The sequence below is a fragment of the Cyanistes caeruleus genome, chromosome Z (assembly GCF_971803275.1).
Source record: "Cyanistes caeruleus chromosome Z, bCyaCae1.hap1.1, whole genome shotgun sequence".
In the NCBI taxonomy this organism is placed as follows: domain Eukaryota; kingdom Metazoa; phylum Chordata; class Aves; order Passeriformes; family Paridae; genus Cyanistes; species Cyanistes caeruleus.
This window is the reverse complement of record NC_141732.1, coordinates 63040766-63068471: the sequence shown is the minus strand read 5'-3', so window position 1 is coordinate 63068471 and position 27706 is coordinate 63040766. Positions and strand designations below refer to the sequence as shown.

Below are 27706 nucleotides of genomic sequence, written 5' to 3'. Positions count from 1 at the left end.
GTCATACACATGAAATGAATCGCAGGGTTTTATAGGAAAATGTAGAAGTATAGATCTCATAAATAAGTGTGATCTACGCTTCATCAACAACATGGGAACAAAATCATGGCTGTGACTAGTGTCAGGCTAATGCATGAATTTTCCAAATCGCAGCTGACTAGAAATAAGGGAATGAGTCTCAGTCATGTGTATATAAAAGCCAAAGTTTCCCAATATTTATGGCATTCAAATATGTATGTAAGAATCAGGCCTGGGGTGATGTTTTGGCTCTCAAATTTTTAAATGAAGGCCTGGATCTATGCAGTGAAAGATTAATTCAGTTAAATCAGAATGTGACCTTACTTAGACCTGTGTGACTTTATATGCTGGGTTCCCCAGTCCTCCTTTTGCCAAAGGTTGCAATTAACTCTCTACTGAGTGGTAACATGGCATGAGAGCAATTGATCTGATGGCTGCAATATATTCTGCTTCATTCATTGATGAAGTGCAGTAGGGAGGGGAACGCCAGCTAGCAAAACTGGCTGTGGTGCCTGCCTCCCATGTGATTAGGACAGAAGGACTTCAAGAATGAATGGAGAGATAGAAAATGGACCAGCTGAAAATTTTAGGACATGTTCTCCCACAGCACTGATGGGACATGCAAGCCAACAAAGCCAGCTGGGAGAGAAATGTCTACCAAAGGATATTTTCTCACACCTGTGACAGAGTTCACTATGAAAATGGATGAAGTCAATTTACCTTTCACATAGACCATAAAAAATCCCAAAGTTCCTAAAGTGTGCACCCTACCTGCTACTTTTTAAGCAATGAGCCACTCTTGGCATATATGAATTTGACAGGGGACTTCAAGTGAATTTTGGGCCTCATGTAGAGCACAGCAGCACATGGCTCTCTGTACAGCTATGTCACTCTTGTTCTTTCCTTCTACGCTACCCTTCATAGTCCTTTGTCACCCTCTTTGACAAAGAGCATTTCAGTGTTGCTCAGTAATCAGAAACAAGCCTCTGCCAGAAGCCAGGTTCACGCAAAGAACCTGAACCCCACCCAACATGGATAGCTTCACAGCATATCATGTCAATCTAGCTTGTACTAAGGTCTTAGAAAGATACAGTACCCTGCTCTGTACAGAACAATTCCCAACACCTGTTATTGTACAGGAAGAATGTAGACTAACAGCCTTCTTGGTTAGAGTATTTCCACTTTGCTGAAAAAGATGTTCTTAATAGACATGTTGTTTATCAGCAGAATGTCTGATATTCCAAGCTTTGCCCATAGGATTTCTTGCATGCGCCAGATCTATTGGACTGGCAAGTCCTTTCACCCCATTTAAATTTGAAATTGTGTGCCATTAATAGCAGGCCTTCCAGTTATTTCTGTCAGGTAATGTACTCGTACATGACAGGACCAGCAAGATGTACCTGTGTCTGAGCATCGTGCAATGCTACTTTTGTGCACCTAGAGCTTCTTCTGTGCTTCCTACACAGCTTCATGCTGTGTTGAGCATGGTATGTTTTAACTCTCATATTTACAAGTTCAAGAAAGGAAAAAGTTTTCAGAGGACTTTACCATTTCATACATAGCAACAAGACAGTGAAACTGCCAGTTTTAGCATTTCTGACAGATTGAAGATCTTTCATGGTAGGGTTTTGGGGTATATAGAGGTTTTTTTCTTTAACAGAGTTTACTCAATCTGTTTCAAAACTCTCTCAAATAGAACTCCCACATTAGTATTAGCAGTGTGAACAGCATGAGAAACATACAAATGTCCAGCATTTATACAAACGCAGAGTGGAGAAAGTCTGCAGAACAGTACAAGTGCTGGTGGAGACAGAGGTTCACTTTACAGAAAATGGGGAAGTAATATGAAGAGAAATGTAGTAACATTCATAAAGCAAAAAAATGTAAAATTCACCCTTAAGGATGAAGTGCCTAATAATTGCCCTGAGTTTGTGACAAGGCCACAGTAGCTCATGATACCATTATAGCTCACTGATCACTTGGTCTCACAGGACTGTCAGACAATCTGAAGTCTCAAGGGCCCTTGGAACTAAAATGTCTCTCTAAGTTCAGGGCATATCAGCGCTCTTCCAACAGCTCTTCACTAGATAATTACTCATTTAACCACAAGCATACATAGACCCCTATTCTTAACACTCAGAGCTATCTTAAAAATCTGCATTCTCACTTGATAGGCATATAAAAAGTCTGCTCTTTTACTAAAAAAAGATTTCCCCACATTTTTCTTTGGTGGAAAACAAATTTGTGAGGGCATGACAAACATAATTATGATTGTAATCTCTTTAGTGATCTGTTTTTTATATGGTTGTTTGACATTTCACAATTGGTTAGAGCACAGCATTACCGAGTGAGATTTTTAACTAATCTAATAATTTATCAGCAAAGGACACCTAAAGATACGTGTCAGAAGAGCAGAACAGTAAATCAGTGGGAGAACTGATGAACATCAGTTGTTCAGTCCCTGAAGAAAGCAATTCAAATGAGAAGAGAAAAAACTTGAAATTATCTAACAACATGGTTTCTTCTTAACAAGAAGAAAAGTATTTGTTTATATATATTTGTTTATATATATATTTTATATACATTGTTTTTATATATTTGGAAAGTATAAGTTTATATTTTTTCAGACATGCTGAAACATGACATTCACTCTTCTGTGTTTAATTAATCTCAATTCTCTCAGAAATCCTGTGTGTATTTCTACAGGAAGAACAAAGGACTTGGGGATGTTGGTGAGTGAAAGGTTGGACATGACCCAGCCATGGGCACTCACAGCCCAGAGAGCCAAATGTGTCCTGGGCTGCACCAAGAGCAGTGTGGGCAGGAGGGGAAGGAGGGGACTCTGCCCCTCTGCTCTGCTGAGACCCCTCTGTACCACTGCATCCAGCTCTGTAAGGATGTGGAACTGCTGGAGAATTTGAGAGGAGGCCACCAAGTTGATGAGAGAGAAAAACATCTGTCCTATGAAGAAAGACTGAGAGAACTGGGTTTGTTCAGCTGGGAAAAGAGAAGGCATCAGCATTACCTAATGCAGCCTTTGAGTGCCTAAAGGGAGTAGAGAAAGAAGAAAGGTGTAGAGGGACTTTTTACAAGGTCATGTAATGAAAGAACAAGAACTCAGACTGAAATAGAGTAAATTTAGATAAGAAGAATTTATTTATTGTGAGAGTGGTGAGGGATTGGAAGAAGCTGCCCAGAGATGTTCTTGATACTCTGACCCTAGAAATGGGTGGAGGGAGCTCTGAGTAACCTGGTCTAGTGTAAAGTGTACCTGTCCATAGCAGAGGAGTTGAAGCTAGATGATCCTTTAAGTCCCTTCCAAACTAGGCCGTTCTATGATTCTATAATCCTATGATTCTATGATTTATTTCCTTGACACTCTTCAGTCACTGAAGTGACTGGCAATCATATGGTAGGTCTAGAAGAGCTACAAAATGTTAAAATTTTATTGAAGTAAATGTGGAAATTAACAACAAAATCAGACCAGTGTGGTTTTGATTATTTTATTTTTACTGATCACAGATTTTTTAATAATATGCCATCTGATGTGGGATAGACACAGAATTACCATTTAAAAGTTATACTGGAAAATTGTATCTGTAGTTACAGAATTATCACAAGACTAGAATTCTGGTGGTTAAGCCCATACTGAGCATAAAGATTCATTGGACAAGAAAACAAGCCGACACTCCTGGGTAGGAAGACAGTATGGCTGTCCCTGGTAAATGTGAACTGTGCCTTCCTTGGGTGCCCAAAATATTTTTTGCACTTTTTTCAGTGATTGTTCAACATTAAATCAATCTGTCCTGAGAAAAGGCCTGGGCTCCATGATTTAGCCTCCATGCCCTATGTACAGACTGGAACATGATGCTGCATTCCTGAAGCAATAGGCTTGGAATATCAGATTAAGTACCAGATCAGAACGTCTGTCAGGTTCTGATCATTGGAGGATGGAGGAATGCCAGAGATCACTAATTAAAACCCCTTGGTGACTCATGGGATTTAAGACACTATTGTTATCTTTGTTCACATGAGAGTACTCTAGGGATCTTTTGCTCCTCTACCCTGAGAAGAATATCATCACTAGGAGTTTAGAGCACCATCTACACAGTACTGATATGCACTTGGATTCCCCTGTATCATCTGGTGTGAAAGGTAAGTATTACAATGCTGAAAAGGAAGCCAACCTCAGTCACTTTTTAAAATTTATGTCTCTATGACCACAAAACAGTAGGTTCATTATGGTTATGGTGTCTGAATAGACAAAAAAATTCTTGTGGTAAAAAATATCTCTGTAACTGCATGTCTTCCCTTTTGTGAGCAATAGAATGTTTGTGAAGACTGGAATTTTGATATCTGAATCTGCAAAAGATTAAGTTCTCAAAATGACATTCCCACAGGCTTGCAAGATATCATGATTTCAGTTAAAAACAGAACAAAAACAAAGCTACATCTACTGAAAAGTAGTGACTCTACAAAACTTTGAAACTGCAACACTTCAATAAACAATTAACAGTGTATTAACTGCTTCAGCTTTCTAACCCAGGGATTGTTTTGAAATATGAGTGCTTTTGCTGACAAGAACAGTATCAGGACAACAGGAGCTCTTCTGCAACCCTCTGGGTTCTTTATTTTAGTGTTATCCATTTGGTAAACACTTAGCTCTATTTAGGTCAGTCAGTGCATGGAATAATTATGCTCTGAAAAGAAATATTCATATCAGACAGAGAAACTGCCCTATTTAACTATGGTTGAAAATAATTAAGCAACATAAGTGATAGGGAAAATTTCACAGCAGGCAATTGTAACAATGATAGGTCATGCTTACACAGTGAAAGCTTTGACACAAAGCCTGTGTCACTGTTAGCTCAGTGGAGAGTTAGTCACTCTGTATTAGTAAGTACTTGACTGTATGATTTCCTAACAGAAGGTCCAGGACATGTCTGAACAATTTTTAAAATACTGAGAATTCCTTTCTCACATTGCAGAGCCTTGGTTCTTCCAGAAGGTAGGAAGGAACATGCAGTACAAAGCTGTTCTGGTGCTTTACAGAAATATATATCGATTTGGATGTGTTTCTAATCTGTAAGAGTTCTCCAGCTCTGCTTTCCTTAACAGCGTGTCAGACTTCTCCTAAAAAATCTTTATTTTTATGCCTTATAGCTCAGCTTGAAAAATTCACTGCTGTGTAACATTTGGGAAAGTCTCAGCCTGAGCACAGGTCTCACCTTCACACTTAAACCAAATATTAAAAGAATTGAAAAAAAAATAAAAGACCACAAACATACTCAAATGCTTCACTGAATTCAGAAAGGAAGTGCAGGATGCACACAAAAGGCTAAGTTAGATATTGAATGCCACATCCAGCACTCAGCCATTAAAATAATTTTTTACAGCAGATCATCTTCCTGTGCAAATACTCTCATTGTGTACACATGCACTAAGGTTTAAACAGAGACTGGGCTGGGCTTTGATTCTCCATCTGTGCCTGTGAGAAACTGATTTTTGCAGCTCAGACTCCTCACTGTTTGCTAAATGCAAGACACTGGATCACTCTTTTTATTAGACTTAAAGGTAAAGGAAACCCAGCAGATCTAAGTAGTTCTTACATGAACCTACAACCAAGTTAACTGATAGCCTGAAGTTTTCTGAAGTTTGAAAAAGTGTAGCAGAAAAATGGCTATAACTGACCTTTACTAATATTCCCCCTGAATTATATGCCATTAAGTGTCATGTCTGTGTGATTCTTTTCTCTCTGCCTGTGCTAGAACCTGCAGAGAAAGGAAGAGGAGGTGGCTATGCCAGCACCATCCTCAGAAAGGACCCCATCACACAAGCCTTCCTAGCTGTGTAGAGTCTATTACTTTTGCCATACCGGGGTGGCAAGGAAATGGAAGAGGACAGACTTCCTTCATCTTATTATTCTACTGCAAACACATACACCCCAGGGTTCCTGCATGCAATACAATACAAATGGGAAGAGGGGTTTTGTCTCAAAAGCAATCTCCACCATACCACCCTTAGGCACTTCCTAATGACACATCCCTAATTAAACAGAGGTATCATGCTTGAAACACATGAACAAATGACAATGTAAAAACCAGGCTGGTCACACTGTAGTTATAATGAAAAATAAAGGGTTGAGAGCAAAATATTCTATTCTGGACATAGAAAAATTCTTGATCTTTAACCTTCTTAAGCTACAAAACTTCAGGGTTTTTGCCTCATCTTTCTGCAGGACATTTGCAATATGTTTCTCTCCATCACATCCATGGCTTTTCAGATATGTCCTCCATTTGTGCAGTGCGATGTGCACGGTAGAACTGTCTATGAGGATGAGACTTCAGTTAGTACCCGAATGAATATTTGGCAAATTTATTACATAATTTACATACTGCTTTTTAAAATAAACTAAATCATTATTTATAATTAAAATGTGTATAGTGCAGCAAGATTTTAAAGAAGTGTCCCTAGAGCTATCCAAGCAATCTTTTCACATGGCAACTAAAGATGTGTAACTTACCTCCAGTAAAATGAGATGTTACTTACATTTACAATTTTTTTGTATTTTTACTGCAAATACAGAGTGGTCATGCCATGAATCTTTACATTTGAATAGACACATATTTGACTACACCTGTATCAGGGATAATAGCAGTAGCCTCTGTTAGACTTTTTAGTTAGTGTGGTTATCTTCAGTACCCATCCAAGACACAAAATGAAAGCATCAGAGCCTTCCTGCATACTCAACATGTTCTAAACAATGAAAGCCTAACTGTGTTTTCTATGGCTGGAATTATGATTAGGTCATTCAAGTGAATAAATTACAGATGCTTCCAGAGAATGTAGCACTGCTTACTGATGGAAAAGAGGTGTTTCAAAAAATTAAATTTCAATGACCATTTGAAAACAGGCTTTACTTTTGATGTGTAGCTGTGACTCAAATTTGCATGAATTAGAATTACACTTGTGGTCCAAAAAAATCCAATATACCTTTGTCTAGGAAACTATCCACCTGTAATATTGTGCAATAATAAATCAAATAATTGGAACTTTTAAAAGGCTACTGTTGGAACAATAAAACCCTTGTATTTGGTATATCTATACAGTTTTCAAAAAGAATTGCTTCTCTTTTTTTCAGTCATCATTATCATAGAAAATACATTTGTTTGCTTATGTCTGATTTTCTCCATGTAGCACAATTTCTGCCATGTTCACATATTTCTATCACTACATCTTTATGGCTGAATGATAGAAATGTGTACTTTTTTCTGCACAAATTAGGAGGCACTGGACAAAATTTATCCCAGGAGGGCCCAAGAAAATGTCTAATATTAAAAAAGCTGTATCCATTTTCTCATCATCACTGTACCTCAATAGTGTCTCCCTAGAGACCTCATATGCTGTTTTTCAGTCAAAAAGGACCTCAGTCTAACAATCCTTCGCCCACATTTCTCTCCAGTTGTGAAAGCTATGAGGAGGGATAACATAAAACAATTGCATCAAGTCCAGACTGTAATTTACACAATGAGAAATCCCTTAGGTTTCATTATGGCGACTTTGCATGCCATCATGGAGGCACTAAGAGCCATGGTGTATGGAAAAGGAATTTTTCTCAACAGCTTTTTCTTTTAAGACAAGTTACAACAGATGCCCCAGGTGCTACATCCAAATTTCAACACTGATTCCCATGAAAGTTAACCACAGTGGAATTCCTGCAATGGCAATTGCATTCACAGCATTTACCCAAGATGTAAACTTGATACCGAAAAAAAATATTTGGTGAAGCTTTGGACTGCTGGTTAGACTGTTGGTTATCCTTTTTTGCTATGCATTTTTATATATTTGTTCATCTCTTTTCTCTGTCTTCAACTACAAGATGAAATATGAGACAGAGGCAAAAATGTTACTCTTGCAGTATTGCTGATTCTGGTGTCACTCATAAAAAAAAAATCTTTAGGTTGTGCTCCAAAGAACTAAACCCAGTTACGAGTTACAGGATCTTAAGGAAGTTTCTAGCAACCTAAACATTTGAGAGTGTAGTCATTTTCTGAAGCCCGATGGTTATTAGTGCTTTCAGCCCCTAGAACAGGTAGAGGCAGCCTTACATACTGGCTCATGCCACACTGCAGCAGTTAATGGTGGTAATTGAAGGGTCATCCAAAGAGGTTAAATTTATCTTTTTTTCTAAACACAGAAAGCTATTTCTAAGTTAAAACACAATGGGTTATAGTCCTTATAGAACCCAGACCCCAATCACTTGCACAGATTGAATAAAGCATTTGTGGTTTGTTTTAGCGTACATAAATTTAGACAACAATCTGATTTATGTCTCCTAGCTAGTTAGTCGGTTACTCTGATTTTGTGCCTTTGTTGTGAAAAGACAACAGAAAAAATGAGGGTAGAAGAATTTATACCAGCCATCATAACTAACTTTCATAATGTATGTTACATTTCCATCTCCACATTAGTGTCAAGTGATGGGATTTAAAGATGTCAGATAGAATTTGTCTAAAAGAGGCATGAAAATGAAGCCTTGTTCAGAAAGGCACGATATAGTAGGGAAATTAAGAGGAGTTGGGCAATTGCTCGGAAAAAAGACCCTAGATTTCTTCCCTGCAACATTGTGCTTTGTCTGGCAACGAAATGTAACACATTTAGCAGATCACAAAGTACCTCGGTTTTTAGTTAAACACACATATATATAAAGAAAAAGAAATAAATTAAAGAAGGAGCTTTTTTTTTTTTTTTTATGCTGTGGAGCTGATTTGCATACTAACTGAACTAACCACTGCAACAAAAAGGGTCTGGTCCCAGCTTTCTTGCTAAAACCTATAAAAGAAGCAGGTGCTAAGTAGGCTGTTTGGCTGTTGAAGCCAAATTTTTTATTGTGTTACTATTCCAGAATCACAACTTCTAATTTTCTGAACATGTGACAAATGTTTTTTTGGGAATTCAATTAATGAGCAAGTCGAGGACACTCCTGCGCCAGACAGCTGTTCCTGTGTCTGGGTTTCCCTGTCATGGCCACATCAACAGATTTAAAGTGTTGGCAAAGTGCCAGTTTCATATTTCAGCTTTTTCTGCCTTTTTAGATATGGTGGTATAGGAAAGAAAGAGGTTTTGTAAAAATATAAGACATAATATATCTTACAGCCTTAAATCCAAGTAAGGTATAAAGAACTTCTGTTGAGTCCCTTTCTCTTCCTGTTCAAAATAGGTCATTTTATATGGCTGCTCTTCTAGATTTTAATCTCTCAGGCTGCTGTCCTGCAAACACTCATGCATGTGATTAACTCTGACTACCCACATGCATGAAGTGTTTGCAGGATGGGGGCTTTAATATGTTGTGACAATGTCATGGGGAAAGGATCTAAGTGGCAATATGTGAGGAGATCTGTATAACTGAGGTCATCAAGAGCAGGCTGTGTTAACCCTGTACAGGGCAAGATTTTGCTGATGACTCCTACCTCTCCCTATTCCAGTAGTTCATCTGTTTTGTTTCTGGAGATGTCAGAATCACTATCAAGAAGCTCAAAGGAAATAAAAGGAAGATTATTATTATGCAAATTTTTGTTCCGAGGATATTTTTTTTTTCCCCAATGCCTTTCTATTACCAATTGACTTGGGATTTACCCTTAGGACTGTGTTGGTGTTGCCTACCTGTCCAGAATGGCAGGACAGACAGTCCATTATTTGACATTTCAGAGAATTGACATGTGAAAATTGCACCTCCTGCATTTATGCAGCTGGCCTCTTTCTTTGTCCATGATCCCTTGTGACAGAAGCAAATGGTCCGCAGATTAGGGTTACTCCCTAGTTATTTGCATGTGGACAGAAAGCAGGAGAGAAGTTGCAGTGCTGAGTTGTGCCCAATACCCAAAGGAGCCCTGTGTCGAGACATCTTCCCTAGCTGCACTTTGATGTCAAAACAACATATATCTTGCCACAGGAGTAGTCCCTAAAATGTGAAGACAAGAGGCATCACAGGCAAACTGAAATGGGCATATGCTTATCCAAACTAGGAAAAGGTGGCCATGCTTTGTCATGTACTAAAAAGACAAAATCTGCTGCTTAGATACCTGAATCAGTTTCAGTCATAGAATTTCATAAAAGAATGGTTTTTCTAGAAATTCTGCAGGCTTTTGTTTCCTATGAGAAAATGTTATTACTGCTTGTTATGGATTATGCTTACTGGATGCACCACACATGACTATCTCTTTTCTTTCGAATGGAGGTTCAGTATTGCTCTCCTCATTTCAAACATTGCAGAACAGAGTACTTTTCCATTTTAAGCACAATATAATTAACCTTTTAAAAAAAATTATAAACAGAACTTGTAAGAAAATATTTAAATTTTTCAACTTCCCAACTTTTGCTAGTACAAGAGACTATAAATATCAGCTTGCTGTTGTAATTTAATCAGAGTATATCAAAGAATATAACTTGTCAAAGTATAAGCAAAACAAATTTGTCTGGTTAAAATTGGACAAAAAAGCAAACTATGATAATTCTAGAAAGCCTCTTAAATAACTCCCTGCTTTTACAGAGAGTGGGTGCCTGAGGATATCCTGTCAGCATAATGCATTATCAAGTACCTTACCTCCAGTTTTCTGTTCTGTCAACAATTCATCAACACCTAGAAATCAAAACTTCATATTAAATTATTAATTCACTCTGGAAGTGTATGTCACAAAGATATTGCTAGTAATGGACTGTTAGGTGTCAAACCATAAGGTGCTGAGAACCAAGTGATAACTTTATTGTAGTCCTGTACTGAAAATATTGGGGTTTATAAAACAAGTTCTGTAAGTAAGGAATGGAAAAGAAGCGGCTGCTCATTGCTTCCTGTAATGTGGATAGAGTCTTCCAAAGACAAAGCATGATCTCACAGATGCATTTCCTGCTTTCAAAATATTTGTTGCTCATTTGATTTTCAGTTAACAAAAATGGAAAATTATAACACTGCAGCACTTCTGCCAGTGGGAGAACAAGATTGCCTCTGAACATATACTTGAGCCACTACCTCATAAGGGAAGAAAGACTTCAGTCTCTCTAAATACTCTACAACACTACTAAAACCAAAAAATGTTGGCCAAAACATTCAAAATTGTTGGTAGAAGCAGACTACACAAGCTCCACTTCTTTTAGAATTCAGACTAGAACGCTGTAATGTCTTTGTAACTTTTCCATATGGTTAGATATTTTGATGCTATATTCATAGACAAGGAACAGAACACAAGCAAAAGAAAAAGCATGTAAGAAATATTTTAATTGCTGCTTGAAAGATTGAAAAATAATTCAATGGGCCACCGTATTCTAATGAGCACCAAGGACATGAGTCTTCTGTGATGTAAGCTCATGTACAGTATGTCTATGTATCTCCGAAGTGTGCCAGTGCATAATGTGATCAAAAATCAAGGATACAGTTTGGCCTAGTATGTCTCAGCATATCTCATCTATGAAGAATCGAAAATTTGAACCTCAGTCTGGTGGGTTTTCTGTTTTACAGGACTTAGCCATTGCATATGCTGAGTTGGAAAGGACCCACAGGAATCACCACAGTCCAATTCCTGTCCTGACAGTACATCCCCAATAATAACACCATGTACTTAAGCGTACGGCCCAAAAACTTCTTGAACTCTTTCAGGGCTTGGTGTTGTGACCACTTTCTTAGGAAACACATGCCATTGCCCAACCATGAATGAAAAGAAAAAAGAGTTTCAATAGTTTTTCTCTCACTAGATGCTCAAAAGATTCTGTAATTCAACCAGGTCTTGAATTTCCCTAATTTCTTATTTTGAATTTCCTTAATATGTAATACGGTCTATGTCAGCAGGGACTATGTATTCACAAAAGACAGAAAGTACTTTCTTTGGCCACAGTCAATGCAGCTTGGTCAGATGAAGAGCTGTTGTTTTGTTGAGGATTTTAACTGAATAGAATGGGGTAATGTATTGTAGGAACTCTCCACACAAATGCACAAATTTATATTTATTATATATACAATATTTATTTATGCACAAATAAATGTAAAATCTGTGATGCAAAAAAAAAAAAATCACTGAATTTCTTTTCAGAAACTCTAAATATTTTCTGTTTCATATTTAAAATATTGCTCCTTCTGAAGTCTTTTACTTTATTTGTTTCTAAGTTTTTCTGCAAACCTAGGCTATTTGTCCAAAGATGCTGGCATTCAGACACTTAATAGACATTTTACATGATGCAGTGTAGGATGAGGTTGCAGGTACTGAACAAGTTGGAACATTTACCTGATCCAACACAGCTTAGATAACATGTGGCTGAGAAGACAGAGTTGCATTAGTACAGTGCTGCTGGAGCTAATTTACCTAACTCTTCTCTGCTGATTAATTAGGGTGTAATGCTGTGCTGACACAGCAATTCTGCATCCAGTTCTGGAGTTAGCTTAGAAACCTCTGCCTGTTGCTGAGCTGGAAGGTAGACACCCTGCAAAATCATTTCTAGAGAACAGTAGAGTATTCTGCACTGTCCTAGTCTTAACTTATAATTTATCATAGCTCTTAACATATGCTTAAGTCCTGATACAAGACGATCTTTTTTTTTCCTTTATCAGAGTCTTTTATCACTGAATATCACTGAAACAGGAATTTTGAAAAGCCATACAAAGATTAAACAGACTACCACTTTCATACCATTCTAAACATTGCTTGAACAAATGGCCAGCGATACTCTCCTGACAGCAAAAGTTGGACGAAGATGCCTTTTCACATCTTCATGAAATTTATAGGATATCTTTTTTGGCCTTTTTACACGTTGTCCTTCCAGAAAGACACCCAGGGAATGTTTACACCACCTTTAATCAATACTCTGCCAATATTTCAGGCAGCATGACCCATACCAAGCTAAACCTGATTAAACCAAAAAACACCCCACAAACAAACAAAACAAAAAACCCAACTAAAAAAACCCCAAAAAGCTCTAACTTATATCAAAAGTCTTTTGGGTTTAATCTTTTGCATGGTTTTTTTAAATATGGACTTTTACATCCTGAGCATCACATATGACAGATCTTCTCCTAAAGAAGGTCAGACTTTGAAGACAGCTTCTCCCCTGTGGATTATTTCTCTGTAGTTAAACCTCCAGGGCAATTATTTTCTTCTCTCCTTGTGTTTCTTACTTTAATAAGAGTTTTAGCAAAACGCTAGGCAAGTCTCCCTTGCACAGGTAAGTACAGTCATGCCACCATTAAACTAGCTAACTCTAAAGCAACTACTCTGTTAATTTTTGTACACCTTGGGACATTCTTCAACTTAAAGTTAACTGGCTGAAATTTGCCAGCTGAAATTAGTTCACTTCTGCAGTCCCTCAGTGTTCCAAATGTAACGATCACATCCCAGTTCTAAGGATAATAAGGACTAATTCTATTGCCAAATTCAGGAATTGTTTGGTACAGAGATAACTGGCTTGGGTTAAAGGTGTGCCCAAATCTAATTACCTAACAGTAGGCTAGGAGTTTCAATGGAGTTTCAGTGCCTACAACTGCTATCACTTTCTAATTTAAATTTATAAAAGAGTTCAACAATCTACTAGTGGGAACACAAACTTCAGGACAGGTGTATTTACCTGGTCTAGCAGGGCTGAGCAGTCTGAACTGCAGTCTGTGGTGCAGACACAGAACTGCTAACCAGTTGCTTCTTAAAAGCACTCTAAGTTTCTCCTGTGTAGATAAGATATGCCCTTGTCTTGTTTCAAATACTCTACACTGTCGGAAAGGAAACAGCAACGACACTGTGGCATGAGTGGCCCCATGACATCCTGCAATCTGTATCCACAGCTTTCCCTTAAATGTGGTGTTATGCTGTTTTACCTGATAGGAAAGACACTGGAAGTCCTTCTGTAGTAGATTATGTTAAGTATCCTTGATTCTAGACAAGATCAGGCTCTCTGCAGAGGTTTAAACACTTATGCATTCTGCTATCATACAATAGTACCATAGTAACAGAGCAGTCCTGTGGAGATTGTTAAACACTTCAAATAGCTGTACTTCTTTACACAGCAGTGCATAGTTAGCAGTGTGGGCACTTAGATGAACCACCTGAGGTCTTTTTGCCAGACTGCCATACAACAGTGTTTGTTTACATACTTCAGTAATCATCCCAGAGCTATCTTTGTCCTAAATGCTAGGAATAAGCATGGATTATTAAATTATGCAGACTATGTCCTGTAATAGACCATGCCTAGCACCAGACACTGGAACAAAAAGGTCTGAGAAACCCTGTTACAGACAGAGGGGGAATAACTTCTCCAATAGGACATTTCATTCCACTCTCAGGCAATTATCATTTGACTCATATTCTAAAGGAACAATCCCTATATCTACCCTAAAAAACATACTATTGTGGATTATTATGTTTGTAGAACAGCCAAGCGGCTTTTGAATCTTCTCCAAGTCTTGGCCTCACTACATCTTTTGGCAAATTGTTTGCCAGGCTGAGTATCTTTTCCCTTTCTAATTTATGCTGCAATTTCAGTATCACTGAATTGTCTCCCCCATGGCAAGTTCCTTGATTAGGAAATAGGACCACACAGTTTACTTTCACTCAGCTATTCCTATCTCTACCATCTCCCTAGTATTGTTTTCTTGCCTAAGAAATTGATGACATTTTCCAAACCCTAAAAGGAAGCTGCTTCAATAACACATACTTGTTAGGATAAGTCACATACTCCCTGTAGCTCTACATCAAGAAGATTTGAAAATAAGTATCATCTGTGTAAATGTTTCTAGATTTGTAGTAGTTTAGAAAGAATCTGAGATTTTAAGAGGGGGCTTTGGGGTTTTCTTTCTTTATATATGATGAGGAATCTTGCATTGAGTTCAAAGAGATCAGGTTTTGGGTCTTATATTTGTTGTCTGCTCAACAATAATTGGAAAAATTAACAGTAACACACAAAAAAATAAAGGATAAATTATCAACAGTCATAATAGAATATTTCCTCTATCCACATCAATATTTTTGAATGTCAATCTGAAATGGAAAATAAAGAGAATCCATTTCAAAAAAATTACAGTTATACATTCTGCTTAAGGAAAAAAAAAATCCAGGACATTAGGCTTGCACTTTTATTTTCTTTGCAGGCCTGGTGACAGCAAGAGCAAAGTCTGCAATCCCTGCATGGATATAAACTTTGAAGGATTTGCTGAAATCCAGAGGTTACAGAGAAGTAACCTCAACCAGCTCCTTCACAAGAGGTATTTTGTACTATTCTAATCTTACAAGTGCCTCTTTGAGCGACTATTTTGGAAGTATTTTCCCAGGTAGAGAAGTTTTTAAATGTCATTTTATTTCCTTTTATCTTTCAGCCTTAAGAGTATAACAGCATAAAAATCCATGAAATTAAATCACAAATATCTACTCTTCAGACAGCATATACCAGGGAATTTAGTATGATAGTCTAAACTCTATCTTCTGTATCTAAATCTAGTTGCTGAGAAGTTCAGCTTTAGATCCTTTTCATAGCATAGCATCTTTTCTCTACAGTAGATCGATTTTTAAAATAAGGCATTTATGAAGATCAGAATCTGGTCTTCAGTGAATATTGCTTATAAAAAGCTGGAAATAAGTGTATGGCAGAGAGCAATGACAAAAGAGAGGATGCCTCTGGCAGGTAGTAAGAACCTCTTGGGCAATCATATTTAGGCCTTTTATATCATATTTAGGCTTTAATCTATCTTTCTATAAGTGTCTAAAGTGACAGACCTCAAAGTAAAAACACTGTGCCTCAAACAACAAAGAAGGATATCTTTGAGGACAAAATCTCCATGTATCTAGGACAAAGTAGGAGAGGGGATAACATGGCAAAGATAAATGTGCTGTCCTAATGCTGCTGAGGGGAAACAAACATCCCTTTAAATTCAGGCAAGAAAAAGAAAGAGACTTGTGTCTCTTTTAGTTCATATCAGCATAAAATGAACAGAGCCATATATAGAACTCAAAGATTTAGAGTATAATGGTTTATAGTCTACAGCCAGGAAGAAAATCACATTCCAAATGCTGACAGCTCATATTACTAGGAGTCTCTTCAGCTGCTTTTTTTTATTTTATTTTAGGGACATGTATTTGAAAAACTTTCTGTCATGTTTCATTCATGTTTTTGCAGGCAGAAAGTACAGAAAAGCCCAAACCACCAATGAAAATTTAATGGTGATAAAAATACATCTAAATGGAAGGAACTAGACATTTTCACAGAATTGTTATTTTGTATATTTAAAAAAAATTTGGTTTAAGCACAGATGAAGTGCTGATTTGAAATCTAAAATTGTGAGAAGTTTAGTATAGAGATTGAGAATATTTGGAGATTATATGACCCATGACACCACCTTGGTTGTTTTGAAATGGGTATTTACATTGGCAGATTAATGGCCACTGGTTTTCCATTGTTTTACCTATTTCTCTCTGCAATGTTTTGCATGCAGAATGTGCATGGACCTGAGGTTAAATTGAATCAACATGCCATGTATGTGTAGGGACTGGTAAAATTTCATTCCTAATTATTATGTATTTCAGAAAGGTTCTACACATCTCAGAGTAGTAAAAAAGTCACAGCTTCCACCCCGTGTCTTAAACGTTAGATCAGGAAAAGCACAATGCCAGCGTCATTTTCCTTACAAACTTCACACACAGTCTCTCCCACTGAAAGGTTAGCAGCAATTACTACTGCTTACTAGGTGCCAGAAGTACTGAGCCCAAACAGACTTACCACTGAAATTTACCAAAGAGTCAACTGGATTAAGATGACCACCATCAACAGTTTCTGTAGGCAACTAGGTAACATTGCCATCAAAATTCATGTAGAAAACATGTGCAGTGCTATAGACTACTTGGCATGGCCTCCAAAACTTCTGTGAGGCACCGAAAGCACTGATGAAAACACAGTATTTGACTTTATTGATGTTATACGTGAATGGGAGGGTAAGAGGAACCGCACAGATGTGGGAGATAGTGCGCTGCACCAAGTAGTGTTGAAGGAGCTTTGACCTTGTCAGCTAAAGGGTGTATCTGCATGTGGATCACTGAAAAAAAATTGACCATGTTTATAACTTGTGTTTCTCTACAAATGACTACATTTTTGTTTGCTTTCAATGAGGCTTTCCCATCTTTGTCAATAATTAATTTTATAGCAAAGTAGAGAAGTCTTTATCGAAGAAGTAGCAGACTGCAAAGAATGCAATGTATAAACAGCAGCATTTCTGGCCTATAGAAATCACTGCAAATTAATGATAGTTTCAAGAGTCTTGATGTATTAGCTTTTAATCGGAGCAAGAGGAGAAAATGGGTCATCCTTTTCACATTGTTCTACAGAGAGTAAAATCTGGTGAAATAACATGAGCTTGTTAGTTTCAGTTGATAATTTCTATCCTTTTCCCAAACTGTCAAATCAGTCATCTGAGAAATGCAGTGCTAAGGGTATAAAAGAACAATACAATCAGGGGGAAAATACTGAAATGTATTTTTAAACAGGTCAATAAAACAAGGAAAAAAGTCACTATGTACTGTTTAATAGAAGTTAAAGAAAATATGTTCATTCCCATATGGTACTTGAAATCTGTCCCAGAGACACCATGTGTTTTATGAGTAAACTGCATATGAATTGAAGTGCTTCTTACAAAAGGAATTTTTCAAAGATAATTGTTAAATATCAATTCAAAAAATACGACATACATTAAATTAACTATTTAATTTCCCAACTCTTCATCTAGAGCAGCTATTTAAATTAATTTCAACTTCACACATATGAGACAAAGAAATTTATTATCTCAAATTTGTGTCATTGCTTTAGTAACAGAAAGAAGAAATCCGAAGAATAGACTAGGGACTAATCCTGAGGAACTGGTAAAGCAGCCAGATGAAACAATCTGCCAGCCTTGGTCACAGACACAGCACTTTGTTTTTCCTCTCCCTTTAAAAATATTCTGAAATTAGAAGCCTAAATTATTCCCAAATTTTAAAATAGAAAGATTGACTTTTTGCTGTTGCTGTTTTTCCTGCATTCTGGGAAGTGATCAAAAGTCAGCTCAATGAACAACACTAAGGAAAGCAACTCCCAAGCTGCTCTGTGTTCTCATTCCACAGCATCCAACGGACTGGAAGTGGCAGCACAGAACTGGAGCGTAACAGCTCCCAGCCCAAGATTAGAGTTCAGATTACAACTCTACCTGCAAAATGCTTCCTTTGTTACCAACTCATAGGTGAGTTGGCTTAGAGCTGCCTCAGATGCCCAATGGCTTCTATACAATAACCTTCCTGGTTTCTTTCATATTCTGTTTTGTGTTGTAAAGGAACTGACATTCCAATGTAGCTAGCCAAGAACTGTACCTAGTGCAGTACTAGGAAGATCAAGGATCTTCTGGGTGCCAGACCTGGTCTCAGTCCAAATAAGCAGTGTCCAGACTATTGTTTAAATAAAAGAATGCATGCACTCCTGCATTAGATATTCACATTGTGTTAGCCAGAACACAGCAATAAGATGTTTAATTACTTTTGGGGAGAACAAAAAAATCTGTTAGCATATTTATCATTATACTTTAAATAAGATCGAATATTCATTAAACATGCATAGAGGAATGTAAATGAAATTAAATTCTCACAGGCAATTCTCAAACGCAGGCCTTTACCACTTCAACCAAAACCTTTTGCCACAGTGCTCTGTTGAGATTAAATGTACATGTAAATTGATGGTTTTCCCCTGCCTCTGCAAAATAGCAATTATATTTGCAGAGCAGTTAGTATTTACTTCTCCTTCTAGTCCTGCTGCCACCTTTTCATGTCTATAGATGATTATATAAAGCTATGTTATTTTTCCAGTCTAGCTCTCTACAGTCTTTGCTAACAGTTTATTTTCAGTACCAGCTACTTAAAGCCTTAGACATTTAATAAAATCACTAATTTTTTCCATTTTGTGATTTGTAATCTATAGAGATTACCATAGGTTGACTCAAGGAGTCATGTTCCTTCTGTGTACTTATCTATGAATTCCTGTGTTAAGAGGAACAAAAAAGTTACTTAAAACATTGTATTTAGAAGCTTTTCTGGGACTAGCACCATGTATCAACAAAATATAACAGGCTGCCATTTTATTTGTCAAATCTATGTTGTTACAACTTATTATAACAACATATAATATATAATTATAATAACATATAACATATAATAGCTTCATTGGCGAACAAGATGCTTATGATGTAAATACAGATGAGTTCAGTTTTCTTTTGATTTATCATGGTAGTCTGCATAACAAGTGCAACAGATAGTTTCAACCCCCAGTTTATACAAAAGCAAGAATTTTCCTTACTAAATTTCCCTTACTGTGCTAAATTCACATTGAAACTCTACAGTATACAGCTACTAGGAGTAGCATGCTCTTTGAATCTGCTGTGTTCATGACTAGGAGTTTGTCTAGAGAAAGATTAACTAAAACCCTAGATTTTTTTCACAGTTTTGGCTTGCTGAAGAAGTAATCCTAGTCCTGAAACAATCAGAGTAGAAAGTATGACAGATAGAAAATTATGCTCCTTTTGCTTAGTTTTCACCACTTATGTCAGAAGATTGGTTGGTTTATCTCCATAAATTATAACAAAACTAATGTCTATGAATTACAGGAAATTACAAACAGCCTTGCATTTCATAGCATACAATATTCATTTAGTTCACAACTGTTTTTACAGAAAGGTGCATGAGAAGACAGTGGTAAATGGGACAGTGAAGGTGGAAAAGTACTGTATAGGTATTGCTGCTGTAAAGAATTACTTTACCGTGACATGCTTCATTACTCATGTTGATGTCAGTTTGGCACAGGGAAACTGTCAAATGTGGAGATCTGACCTAAAAAGCAAAGACAAAGTATGAAGTAGTTTACTTAATAAATAGCTGTAATTTATTACTTAAAAAAAAAAAAAAAAAAAAAGTATTTTAGGAATAAAATTACTAATATATTCCCTGCATTACTGTTGGAAAATATTAATTTGTACATCAGGGTAATACTGAAAGATTAAGACTGTTAAAAACTAGGTGCATGTACTGGACAGAGCATGAAAATTATGTGTATCTTCACAGACACCATGATGTTACAATAGATTTGACCTTGGAAATGTTGCTTTATTAGTACAATGTTTTTTATAATACTCAAGCAATGTTTATAAGAAGTCTTTGAAATTCCTCATTCTATTATTTCTAAGTATGGAGTAAAATAAATATCAGCTTATTTACCACAGAAGGAAGCTTAAAAGTCCGTGGCAAGCAGGCAAATTAATTACTATTCTGATCACATAGTGAATGTTTATTTCAAGTTTGTGACACTAAAATGTAAAAATTAGACACAATTTTAAAAATTGCTTCAAATATTCAAATCAGCAAAAAAGGTCCAAAGTACTCTGAGGCAAAAACTTTGAAACAGATTGAAGTGTTAAAATACTGAGCAGTGTTCCATCTTCAGTTGTTTACCTCAAGTGTGGTGAACAGCCCCACACTAAGCAAGAGGACAAGACACCTCTGAAAACCTGTTCTAATCAGGCATAGAAGCTTGTCAAACTCATCAACATGAAATATTGAGAAGGATGGGGTTAAAATTCATACTCCTCAAGGACTTGGACAACTTTCCCCAACCTGCAAACAAGTGTTTCTGGTTTCTGGAAGGTAAAGAGATCTGAAACTTCACTTCAAAGTAGTTGCCTAGAGCAGCCTTTCTCCGTAAACTCTGCCAGCAGCTTCCCTCTCTGTGCCAGTAACTCGGAGAACCAAGAAAGACCAGAATGTTGGCTATCAAGTCAACACCAGATATGTACCAGTTACATCTACCACAGGTTTCTCTACTGGCTTCAGATGCTGAATTTGCACCTACTGGATGACGACTTTCCTTCTTCTAAGAACAATTTTGTCCTTCTCTTGCAGAAAGGACTGTCAAGTACTAGTGTGGATTGGATAAGCAAAAACACTTCGTAATAACATGTAACATGAGCATGGTCCACTACCATGGATTGTTGCCCACACCTAATAACTCTGGAGCAGTCTGTAACTAGAGAAGTTTGACAAGGCATGACAGAAAACAGAGAAGACAATTTCCAGTCTGTGAAGGGATAATGGGCTTGTTTTATTATCTGACTGGCAGAAAGAGAAAGAAACCATGCTGCCCAGCACCCAGGAATGTCTATGCAGGTCTCTCGTAGATGCTTTCACAATTCAGCATGGAATAATGCTGTGCATAGCATTTAAATGCCAGATTTAACAGGGCAAGATTGTTTAACTTGTGGCCTGGATCTTCACTGATCCAATTCTACTGCAAATACTAGGAAACCAGGGAAGCAAATAAGACTGCATGGTAGGCATACAAACCCAGAGTTTTCTGAGGAACCCCAGCAAGTTCAGATAAAGGAGAAGCCAAAGGCACAAGCATTCTGAGCAGAGATGTGTGATCTCTTTGTTGGTAAGCTACAAAAACTAAGGAATAAACACCAAACTAAGAATCAGTTGAAATGACAAGGTAAACACTAGATGACAAAACACAGAAGAGGTGGGTATGAGTCATGCTTCGTATGTTTTACTCTGTACAGTAAAAGGACATCCTGTATTAAATGACCAGGTCTTTCTTAGAATGATAATAACAAAAAAAGCCCCCAAAAACCAAATTAAAAAAAACAAAAACAAAAACACAAAAACAACAACCAAAAAACACAAAACAAAACAAAACCCACAAAAAACCCCCAAACTCTCACACCAAGACCAAAAGCCAGATGGATTTCTTATATGTCAGAGTAACTGCCTACTTTTACCCAATGTTTAGTACCTGCATTTACCTAATTTATACTGAGAGATAAAGAGTTAACTATATTTTCTATATAATAAATCAGAGCCAGATTACAGAAGTGTATGTTTGTTCCCAGTGGACTCACACTTGAACACCTGCAAATTCTATGCAGTGCTGACATGAAAAGAAAATCCTTTTCTAATTTTAAACCAGAATTTTCAAATTTTCTGAATAAAATAACATTCCTTCAGCAGAAAAAAAAAATAAAAAAATAAATGGAATCAATTTCAAATAGACTAACTTCCATGTTACCTGTGTTTTGGTACCAGAAAGACTAAATCATCCCAGGGGGCTTTGAAGAGAGAATCAGAACACCTAGTACAGGAACCAGCACAGAAAGGAAACAAGATCTATCAGGAATTTGCAGCTGAGTGAGAATTTGTATTATCATACAAAACTTCACATGGTGAATTTAGACAACTATAGTCTGCATGAGTTCAGAAGCTCTCCATGTCACTTTTTCATCCTGGGGAAAAACAAAAGGAAGGAGAGTCCAAAATTAGGAGGACTAGTAAAAACTAGAAGCATTCATGAAACAGGTCAAGTACAAGCAGCTATCACCACTCTTCCTAGCTCAGAAAAGGCAAGTGTCATGTCTTACAGGAGGTGGCCAGTTTTATAGTAGCTCTCTCAGATTTTCACATGCCAGCCTTTGAATCTTTGCTCCAGAACTCACTCACAGCATGTTCAAGCTATGCCATTGGCATGGCAGTGGGGAAGCAGATTCTTCGTAGCATGCTCTCAGGTGGTATGCAGGAATGGATATCTGCAGTTCAGAGGACATGTTTAGAGTTTTCCATTTGTTGCAAATTCAAACACTGCATGAAAATACTCTAGGATCTAGAACTGAAGATTTCAGAGTTAGTGGCAGGGCCAGTAATTTTACATAGATGGGCACTCTAGGAGTGATCACCACTGCCCAATCCAAACAGCCTGCATGCAAGCCAGATCCATGCAGAAGCCATATAGCTATGCCATAACTAAGTTGTCTTTGTCAGAGTGTACTTGGGATAACAGCTACAAGGGCCACATATGCTTGCTCTTGACAGGCTTGGAGCAAAAAAAATGTGAGCTCAGGCCCATCTGCTTCTGCCCGTGAAGACATTTTCTCACATGTGATGTCTCTGGACTTGATCATGCTTTTTATTTAGGTTAATAGTTCCCTGATTTTATTGGTGTCAGATGGGGCCACCACCACTTTACTGTGTCTTGTTACCCCTGTGTGTGGCTTGGTGGCCTATGTACCCTTCTTTACTAATGCCAGCAGGCCCTGTATCTTGGTCCAACAACAATCTGTGTTCCCTCCATATCATGCACAGACTGCCTATCCTGAGTAGTTATTCAAGTTCACTGTCCTGAATTCTCTTAAGTCCATTCCCAAGAAATACATCTTTCACAACACACTAATAATACTAGCAAATAGGACATACACCCTAATTAGAATAAAACAACAAACAAACAAGCCCTCTTAACTGCATTATACCAAGCACCATCCCTTGCCAAGTGACCACATAATCTTATTGTTGCTCCTTCTGTCATTCCTCACCTCCTTACTACCCACCAATTATTCTGTGTCTATAATTAGTTCACACTGCTGCAACAAGAGATACTAACTCACCACCTTGGGCCTGTCTGAACATTTCCTGAAATCAGAAGGGTTTTGTAGGGGATACCAGCCATTGGTGGCAAATACTTGGAAACCCCCTCAGAAGAAGGGATCTTATGTTCTTTCTCTTCAGAAAGACTCTTATCTACCCTCAGAAATCATCACTAGTTGTATTCCTGCTATCTCAGGCCCTTACTTAATGATATCTCTGACAACAAACACATCTTTGCTTTCTCAATGCAGTTCTCCTGGCATCAGTGGAACTGTTAAAGGTTACCCAGGAGAACATGATTTACCCATAATAAGCACCTAATGTATGTAATAAGGTATGTCTGTTTGATTTAAATAACTTTATTTTTAAGAAGCATTCATCATCAACAGAGACTCCTTAATATTAAACCAGTTACTCAAATTCAGCTAAAATTATAAAATTTTCTTACATTTCTATATTTCTTTATGGCTTCATTCAGAGAATAAGTAAATTCTGTACTGCAATTTGCAGTGCAGTACTTGGAATATTATAAGGTTTCTTCTAAATTTAACTTAAACTCATATTAGGGATTTAATCACCCCAAGAAAATATTAGGTAGAGTTATTCTACTTGTTGTGTGACCCTGCTATAATCTTACTTTGTAAGCATTCTTGAAAGCATGAAATTTAGGACTTAGAGTTTTACAGTTGTTTTACATCTGTTCACTACTAGAAACATTGGATAGTTGATCCAGTGATGCCTTTTTATAAACCTTACTGAAACTACAAACATGAAAACGGTCTTTTTTAAGGCTATAAAAAAATATCTAAAGACCTTTTAAGTGTTAGACAATGCACTGATTACATTGCCCTCTATTTTCTAGTTTAAAAGAGGCCAAATGAGCTAAAAACATTTACAAACCTCTACTATTGAGCATAACTAGAATTAAAATGTCCAGTACTCAACTGTAGGAAAACACAGAATAACAGGGTATGCTGAGTTGGAAAGCACCTACAAGGAGCATCTAGTCAAAGTCCTGGCCCTACACAGCATCATCCTCAAAAGTCACACTATGAGCACAAGAGAATCCTCCAATTGTTATCTGCACACCATAAACCAATACTCCAATTATTATCTGCACACCATAAACTGGATACATAGTTACAGGATCACTCTTTGTTTTTCCAAGACTCTGATTTCAATAAGTCCACAGCATAAATCCATTGCTTGTGGAAAGAATCAGTGCAAAGGAGAAAATGCCATGTCTTCATGGCTTCTATGGCTTTGGTTGCTTTTTTTCTTTTTCTTGCCCAAAAGCAAGGTCATCACTAGTTGTAAGCTCCCTCCTCTACAAGTTGCTTATTTGAGACCCCAAGACCTGACCTAGAGGAAACCCTGAGCACTCCTCCTGAGGAGTAAAAGCTCTGAACGTTTGAGAAACACTGGAGAAAGGGATCTCAAGCTGATAAACAGATTCCTTCTGTGTGCTGTCTTTTGTAAAATGGGTGTACTAATGTTGTTTATCTGAAAGCCATTACACCCAATGTTATTCAGGAATAACTTGAAGTGGAAGGCCCCACAGAAGAACACCCAAATACAGAAGAGATACCCCATTGGGATCTACAGCACTTCAGGTATGAACTGGATGGATACAGCATTTAAGAGAGGAAACCAGACTGTAAATCACAGAGACAATGATGCTACAGGCTCTAATTTGGGGGAAGATCCCTGTTTCATGTTGTTAAGTTGTTACCCTTTCTGATAATTGTATTTCCAATGTGCACACACGTTCCTGAAAAGTGATTATATTACCAGCTGCTTGTCTGTTCAAAATGTTTAGGACTATCTGAGCTCAGTACAGTACCTGCACTGTTTCCTTCTTCATTTTACTTTGTCACAATTAAGAATGGAACTTTCTACTGCACTTCTACATCTGAAACTATATGAAAAAGAAAACCTGAAACAAAAGAAGTAATCTATTAAGAAGATACTGATTTCATTTGTTGTGGACAAATTAGAAAATAGAAGTTTACTTTGTCATTAAGCAGATGATGGGCAATCAAATGAAAACAGTAATGACCAAAAAGGCAGAAAATAAACCATAGTAAAGTACTAGTATATAAGAAATTCTTTCCTTTGCAAGTAGTAGTCCAGAACAGGTATAGCATACCAAAGTCACAAATCACCATCATTGATGAAAGTTTAGGCTCAGAAAATCAGTTGTTGGTTCTAAAAAGGCTACCCATATATCACACATCCCAGGCAACAACTGCCACCCCAAATACTACACATAATCCCTGACCAGTCAGGAGCAACTACATGGAAACAGGGTGTTTTAGCTAGCATGCCTGCTGTTTAGTCATTAGACTTCTTCCGTGTGAAGACTTCCAGCAAGGATACCAATTAATGCAAATGGCTTGTAATTAACAGTGGTGACTTCTGTAACGCAGATACCTTCTCAGTATGAACAGGAATGAGCCACCAACTCATTTCACATGAGGCAACCATCCATCAGGAGGTAAAGATTTGCAGTTAATAAAAGCCCATGTGAGAATGAAACCAGTGACTCAGAAGAGTTATGCATTGTCTTGCAGTACTGGTCCCCAGTGCTGGCACCACTAATCTAACTGGATCAGATCATTGTTAATCCTTTGTTTTACTGAGAATGTGAAAATTCTCTAAACACTTACCTCACATTTGATTTCCTCAGAGATGCAAGTTGTGTGTAATAAGTGTACTGCCTCCCGACAGAGCACCTTCTTCATTACTTGGAGGGGAATCCACTCTCTCAGCACACCTTTTGTTTTCACCTGTCCAGCTCCACTCCTGTCTCCTCTTGCGAGTATGATGCCTGCTTCGACTGCCTTCACTTTCATACTGCTAATCCTCCATTTGACCCACTTTCCCAGATGCTGCTGCTGATATGCAAGTTCAACTGTCTCCCTTGTCTTCTCAGCTCCATTTAATGTGGCCAGATTGATTTTTTTCTGTGATTTTGAATTTCTGCAACTTGACTCATTCCCTGCTGTGTCTTGATTCCTGTTACTGTCTTTTCTCTGGTCACAATACTCAGTCTTTCACCTCTGGCCATACCTGCTTTTGCCACTAGCAGAGCAGGTACTAGCCATCCTCTCTGTCATCTTACAAACAGCTTTTTTCATGCAACTCATGAGATAACACTGGAGCTTACTCCCCTGCTCCAAAAATATGAGCTCCCACTTAGTCCTCTTTTATTGGCAGACAATGGATCAATTATCATGGATCAATAATCCTCTGTGGCTTCTAATCGCTTTTATTTTCTACCCCAGAAACTATTCCCTTCCCCTCCCCAGGTTAGTGGTGGACCCTGTCCAGAGTGGCGAAGGTGAGAGGAAGGGAGGCTCCCCGCTGCAGGCCCTGCTACGAGGGCACCCGGGGCCTGCCCTGGCCCTGCCTGGGGCCGGTTCCCGCAGCCAGAGCCATCCCCGGGCAGCTGCCGGCCCCCTCCGGGCCTGCCGCGGCCCTGTCTCAGCCCTGCTGGCTGCTGACCCGCCACGCCTCGTCCTCCCGCCTGCCCCGCCGCCACCACTTCTTCCTCAACACAGGTGCTCCGGGGGAGAGTTCAAAATGGGGCCTCTGCCTCCCAAAATATCCTCTCCTCCACCTGCCCCAGCCCGCCCTCCCTCATGTTTCCATCCCAGGTCTCCCTCCTGTGAGTCACGGCTCTCCAGCACCTTCCCTTCCTCCTGGTGTTACAAGCTCCCTCACTTTTTCCAGAACCCCACTGTAAACCCATCTTCCCACATACCCCTTGTGCCACGACTCACCCTCCCTAGCTAACCTTCTAATTATTTGTAATTAACAATAACAAGAAGGAACTGACATTAAGTGAAGATGATCAGATGTGAGGATGAGTTCAGAGCAAATGCTTAGAGAGACAGAAACAGCATCATATACTACTGAATAATCCTATAATTGTTCTGCGTACATTCCTCTTTCCATAACCACTGCCTGACACTATTGTGCTCTGTGTCCTTTTATGAGATATCTAACCTTGATTGGAAGCAGAAGCCATCCACTTTCATTTCCACAGGTGCTCATTATTAGCAGAGGTAAGGGCATCTGAAAATCAGGCTAGTTTTCAAAATTTTCTATGTAAAGCAACATCAAACATAACTGTTGCAGCCTGAGTTAATATATACTACAAGGCATTTAAATTACCATGAGTTTGTCTCAGCTGCCTTGGATTTTCCTGTACTAAAAAGTCCAGCCTTTCCTGTTCTGCCCACTTA

General features: G+C 38.0%; 1 protein-coding gene and 1 long non-coding RNA gene across 3 annotated transcripts; one reads left to right on the top strand and one right to left on the bottom strand.

Annotated features, from left to right (window-relative positions):
* Positions 1-3509: 3509 nt before the first annotated feature.
* LOC147648513 (uncharacterized) lies at positions 3510-26979 on the bottom strand. Of its 2 annotated transcripts, XR_015280640.1 has the most exons (6): positions 26126-26859; positions 25300-25392; positions 22111-22324; positions 19811-19880; positions 10622-10657; positions 3510-6345 (listed from the first exon to the last, which is right to left on the bottom strand). XR_015280640.1 is itself a non-coding variant. In XM_086868320.1 (4 exons), exons 1-4 carry the CDS (start codon positions 26309-26311, stop codon positions 6128-6130), a joined length of 510 nt encoding a protein of 169 aa, XP_086724446.1. In that variant the 5' UTR covers positions 26312-26979; the 3' UTR covers positions 3510-6127. The 2 variants fall into 2 exon arrangements, 1 of the variants encoding a protein (XP_086724446.1); XM_086868320.1 differs by lacking the exons at positions 22111-22324; positions 25300-25392 and having other exon boundaries at positions 26126-26979.
* LOC147648512 (uncharacterized) lies at positions 26963-27526 on the top strand. Its single transcript, XR_015280647.1, has 2 exons — positions 26963-27019; positions 27459-27526. It is a non-coding gene; the product is annotated as an uncharacterized LOC147648512 (long non-coding RNA).
* The last annotated feature ends 180 nt before the right edge of the window (positions 27527-27706 follow it).